The sequence below is a fragment of the Heteronotia binoei genome, chromosome 4 (assembly GCF_032191835.1).
Source record: "Heteronotia binoei isolate CCM8104 ecotype False Entrance Well chromosome 4, APGP_CSIRO_Hbin_v1, whole genome shotgun sequence".
NCBI lineage: Eukaryota > Metazoa > Chordata > Lepidosauria > Squamata > Gekkonidae > Heteronotia > Heteronotia binoei.
The window spans coordinates 170025418-170031417 of record NC_083226.1 but is presented as its reverse complement, the minus strand read 5'-3'; the positions used below and the strand labels follow the sequence as shown (position 1 = coordinate 170031417).

General features: G+C 49.4%; 1 protein-coding gene across 1 annotated transcript in view; it reads left to right on the top strand.

Moving 5' to 3' along the window:
* Window positions 1-535: 535 nt before the first annotated feature.
* Window positions 536-6000, top strand: part of LOC132569789 (elongation factor 2-like) — a 49419-nt gene continuing 43954 nt past the window's right edge. Inside the window, 1 exon segment of the mRNA XM_060236208.1 lies at window positions 536-684. Coding sequence (XP_060092191.1) covers window positions 682-684 — 3 coding nt within the window. The 5' untranslated portion in view covers window positions 536-681.

Sequence of the window (6000 nt, the reverse complement as noted above, 5' to 3'; positions counted from 1 at the left end):
TTATCCGTTTTAACCCGACTGCTCAGCAATTTCATTGAATGCCCACGAGTTCTTGTATTGTGAGAAAGGGAGAAAAGTACTTCTTTCTCTACTTTCTCCATCCCATGCATTATCTTGTAAACCTCTATCATGTCACCCCGCAGTCGACATTTCTCCAAGCTAAAGAGCCATGAAAACACTGTGAAGTGTTGTCACCCCAGAGTTGGAAACGACTGGTGCTTGCGCAAGAGACTACCTTTACCTTTTTATATACATATATTTGATGAAACACATGTATTTAAAATGCACGCAATATGTATTTAAAATTCTAATAGTGTACACGTATTTTAAGAAACACACGTGTCTTCTGTACTTGCCTGTTCAAAAGAACAGGAAAAAGCATCAGGAAAAGATGCTCCAGCAAGGGAAGGAAACAAGGCCGCAGAGTACTGCGCTGCCCCGCCGCCATAGCAACCCGCGAGCCCCGCCCCTTCCCCGCTCCCTTCACAGATGCTGCGAACCGCCGGCGCGAGACTGACGCCTAGAGCGCCCCCTTGCCTCCGAGGGTCTCCGCGCCAGGGGCCGCTCTTTCCCGCGGTCTTCGTCGTCCTCGCTCGCCTTCCAGTCCTCCTCGGTCTCGGCTGAGGCGGCCGCGGCGATTGCTGGGTGGGGGAACGAGAGTATCCAGAACCATCCGCCAAAATGGTGAGCGATTCCTCGGGGGGAGAGGCGCGGGACCCCCAGGGGGGACCCCCGGCTGTTAGCCCCCGACTGTATTTCGAGGCGCGGACACTCTTCGGGGACGCACGACCCTTCTTCTCCTGAACGACCCCCCGAGGCCCACTTCCCACAACCACCATTTTCAGGGCAGTTGCTCTCTGGGTGGGGGAGGGGAGGGGAGGCGCCGCCGCCATTTTCCCCCGCCAGGCCCCCTCGGGGGCTCTTGACACCTGTCACTTGGGGGGCCTCAGATCCCTGCCCCACAACTGAAGGAGGCTGTGTGAGGAAGGGGGAGGAGCAGGAGAATTGCCCCTGTTTTGAGCACATAATCATGTCGCGTGGGTAGGGGGGAAGCTTTGGTATTGCTCCCCCCCCCATAACCCTATTTGGTTTGATCCCCTCTTGATCTATATATAAAATACCTGCATGGACAGGGCATTGCTTCCCCCCCCCCAATAATCCTATTTGGTTTAATCCCCTCTTGATTTATATATAAAATACCTGCATGGACAGGGGGGAAGCTTTGGTATTGCTCCCCCCCCATAACCCTATTTGGTTTGATCCCCTCTTGATCTATATATAAAATACCTGCATGGACAGGGCATTGCTTCCCCCCCCCCCCCCAATAATCCTATTTGGTTTAATCCCCTCTTGATTTATATATAAAATACCTGCATGGACAGGGGGGAAGCTTTGGTATTGCTCCCCCCCCATAACCCTATTTGGTTTGATCCCCTCTTGATCTATATATAAAATACCTGACATTGGAGTTGCCAATCCCCAGGTGGGGGCAGGGGACCCCCCTGCTTAAGGGTCATCAGAAAGTGGAGGGGGGGGGGAGAAATGTCTGCTGGGGATTCTGTTATTCTCTATGGAGACTTATTCCCATAGGAAATAATAGAGAATTCATCAGCGGGTATCTGAGGCTTGGGGGGGGGGGGTTGTTCTTTGAGATAGAGGCACCAAATTTTCAGCATAGCATGCAGCGCCTCTCCCCAAAATACCCCCTGAGTTCCAAAAGAATTGGACCAGGGGATCCAATTCTATGAGCCCCCCCCCCCCAAAAAAAGGTGTCCTTATCCTTATTTCGAAGGGAGGAAATGCATTTAAAAGGTGTGCGGTCCCTTTAAATGGGATAGCTAGAACTCCCTTTGGAGTTCAATCGTGCTTGTCACACCCTTGCTCCTGGCTCCACCCCCAAAGTCTCCTGGCTTCACCCCCAAAGTCTCCTGGCTCCACCCCCAAAGTCCCCAGATATTTCTTGAATTGGACTTGGCCAACCCTATGTCGCATGGATTGCTCCCCCCCACCCATTGGGTTTGATCCCCTCTTGATTTATATACAAAATAACTGACATGGCTTTTGTTTGGGGGGTGGGTGGGATTTTCTCCTCTCCCTTTGGGCCGACGAAGCACACCTGCATAATGGTGGCTTGACAGACTTGGGCATGAGAAACTGCGAATGCCAACCTGCCGTCTTTAACATGCCAGGGAAACCCGAAACGGCTGTGCTATTACAATCGAGACCGCAGTCTAAATAAATCCATTGACATCTGATTATTAAGAAAAGTTATGAAACCTGTATACACGAGACATTGCATGTGAACGTGGTAGAGCATCTGCTTGATAAGCAGAAGGTCCCAGGTTCAATCCCCGGCATCTCCAACTGAAAAGGGTCCAGGCAAATAGGTGTGAAAAACCTCAGCTTGAGACCCTGGAGAGCCACTGCCAGTCTGAGTAGACAAGACTGACTTTGATGGACCCAGGGTCTGATTCAGTATAAGGCAGCTTCATGTGTCCATATATGAAAGCAGCCAGACTGGATGAAACAGCCCTGGCTTTAAAATGCCAGCAAGATCCCAGGTTTATCAGAAGAAAATAAGCTTCCCTTCACAGTGAAATCTCCAAAGTGGTATTGATTGTGTTGTCTGAATGTCATGGATTTGTAGGAAAAGCAAAAAGGTGTATATTCAATGTGGTCTGTACGTGCAGTGTGCAACGAAATTACAGTGCTGCATTTGGTACAGCTGGGAAATGGGTGTGAGGGAGAGATAAGTGTGTGTCTGGGATCATCCTTCGTCTTGGCACGAAACGCCCTTTAAAATGTGGACATTCCTTTTCCCCCTTCCTCTGTTATCCAGCAAAGGACTGCGCGGCTTGTGTTTATATTCTCGCAATTGCCACGCGTTGTGCTTGAATACAGAGATGCATAATTATTGCAGTGTTCTGGCCGCTGCCAGGAAATCAGCGAAGACTCTTGCATATCTGCGTGTGTAGGGAATGACTAATTAAGGAGCAGCAGAATTAAAAATAGAGAAAGAAAAAGGTGTGACTTAAATGCATACCTTAACCGTTGCTGTTCTGACAGAGCTCAGCTGTGTTTACCAAGGAGGCATCTGTGTACTGCAGGTCTCTGCATGAGTATGCGTATGGGTGATATGTATTGGGGGGTTGGCTGCCTCCCCCTTTGCCAGCTTTAAATAGCAGGAGGAATGAACCACATTCAGAGATACACGGCCACCGTTCTTCTGTCTGCATGAAAGGGGGAAATTGAGTCAGTGACATTTGGCAAAGTATTAATAATGCTGCTTAAGCAGTTATATAACGCACTGCAGGTACGGAGTTGCTTCACGTGTAGTCTCTTAGTCGTTCGGTACAACAGCCCTGTCAGAGCCGTTGGAAATTATGGTGCCTGTAGTGCTAATAGAGAAGGGGCACATAAGGCCCCATAACAATCACAGCTGTGGTGACATTTGAACCAGGGACTTCCCAGTTTGCATTCACAAAAGCCTGAATGTTTACTGTGAGGCGTATCCCACAGAATTTAATGTGTCTTGCCGCTAAATAAGCATGCATAGAATCGGAGCTACTGTTGCTGGCATAGAAGTTTGCCTGGAAAGGAATGAAAGGACCATGGCTCAGTGGAAGAGTGGCTGCTTGGCATGCAGAAGGTCCCAAGTTCAATCCCCAGCATCTCCAATTAAAGGACCAGGCAGTAGGTGACATGAAAGACCTCTGCCTGAGACCCTGCAGAGCTGCTGCCAGTCTGAGTAGACAATACTGACCGAGGTGGACCTATGGTCTGATTCAGTATAAGGCAGCTTCATGTGAAAGCTGATTAACACGTGAAATTCACTGTCACAGGAGGTGGTGGCGGCTACAAGCATAGACAACTTCAAGAGGGGATTGGATAAGCATATGGAGCAGAGGTCCATCAGTGGCTACAAGCCACAGCGTATTGTTGGAACTCTCTGTCTGGGGCAAGTGATGCTCTGTATTCTGGGTGCTTGGTGGGGCACAGTGGGAGGGCTTCTAGTGTCCTGGCCCCACTGGTGGACCTCCTGATGGCACCTGGGTTTTTTGGCCACTGTGTGACACAGAGTGTTGGACTGGATGGGCCATTGGCCTGATCCAACATGGCTTCTCTTATATTCTTAAAGCTGTTCCTTGGTTGTTTGTTAGGCTTACAGGTAGAGGGTTTTTAAGTGTCAGATTGAGCCTCCAGGTCAGTGACAGCTGATTTCCAGACTAAAGAGATCAGTTCCCCTGAGAAAATGGCAGCTACGGGGTCCGGGTGTATATCTCAGCAGAGCAACCTCTCCAGGCTCCACCCACAAATCTCCAGAAATTTCCTAACCTGGTGTTGGCAACCCTAACAAACAGGGAAGGGAAGAAGAGCAATGATCCCTGTTGTAATTTCTTTTACATCAGACAAGAGGTCACGGGCATGCAAAATCAATGTGGATGAAACACTCCGGAGCAGGGGTGGCCAAACTGTGGCTCAGGAGCCACATGTGGCTCTTTCACACATATTGTGCAGCTCTTGAAGCTCCCACCGCCCCATTGGCTGGCTTGGAGAAAGCATTTGTCTCTTTAAATCACTTCTCCAAGCCAATCCAGCTGGAAGCTTTGGAGAATGCATTTAAAGTTTGAGTTGCTTTCTTTCCACCTCTCCCTCCCTCAGCATCTATTTGCTTCCCTCCCTCCTGGTCTTATGGCTCTGAAGCATCTGGCATTCATGTCTTGCAGCTCTCAAACACCTGATGTTTATTCTATGTGGCTCTTTTGTTAAGCAAGTTCTAAATCCAGAGCATTCAGATTTCCCCAATGCTACCAGAAAACGCTAAAACCCTGTAATGTAGTTCCCTCTAGTCTAGAAGGTGGGCTGCAGACTGATGCTGTCAAGCGATTGTCACGATGGAGGAGCGTGAACTGAAGGAGAGTCAGCTGACGGTGGTATCAGGCCTGTAATAGCAGTCCTGCAACTCATTCCTGGAAAAGTTCTCGGTGCTTCACCAGCCGCCTCCTCGCGCAGAGGGGAATGACGTGCGGACGTTGGCTTGTTCTTCTGTTTTAGCATCAGCCTTCCCCTGAGCTCTTACATGTGCTTGGAGCAGAGTGCTGTGAGAAAGCCAAGGCATTCTGGTCACTGCTTTTTTAAAAATGTTTTTTTTTGCAGAGGCAGGCGATAGCTATGGTACCTCTGAACATCTCTTGCCTTGAAAACGCTAGAGCAGGGGTGTAAGACATGCCGTTTGGGGCTGAATCAGGCCCCCGGAGGGCTCTTATCAGTCCCCCGAGCAACTGGCTGTCATCTGCTTCCTTCTCTCCCTCTCTCTCTCTTGCTTCCTTCTGCATTAACAGCTTGCTTTGCAAGGCTTTCTCAATTGCACAGGAGCTACAGAGCAAAACCTGTGTTTTCTCCATTGGCTGAGGCTCCTCCCTTGGGGAGGAAGGGGGGAGGACTAGCTTGCTTTGCCAGGCTCTCTCAATCGCACAGCAGTTACTGAGCCAAGCCTCTCTTCCTTCTATTGGCTGAGGCTCCTCCCCATCCTGGGGAAGGAAGAAAAGAGCCAGAGCTTCCTTTGCCCAAATACGAAGAAATACAAAGAAAGCATCTTTAAAACCAATGAGTGCTATCATTTTAAGCGTCTTTTAAGTTTTTTAAGATATATACTTGTGTTTGTGTCCTTTATAAAATTTATATCTCTGCTGCCTAATCTTACATAGGTACACACATGGCCTGGCCAAGCATAGCTCGGCCCAACCTGACATGGCCCAGCTCAACAAGGTCTTGTTTATGTCAGATCCAGCCCTCATAACAAAGGAGCTTGACAGCCCTGCTCTGTAGGGTTGCCACAGCTCCTCTGTGGCTTGCCAGCAGTTTCCACTCACTGTGTATATATAATTTTTTGGGCCACTGTGTGACTCAGAGTGTTGGGCTGGATGGGCTGGATAAGAACATAAGAGAATCCCTGTTGGATCAGGCCAATGGCCCATCCAGTCCAACACTCTGTGTCAC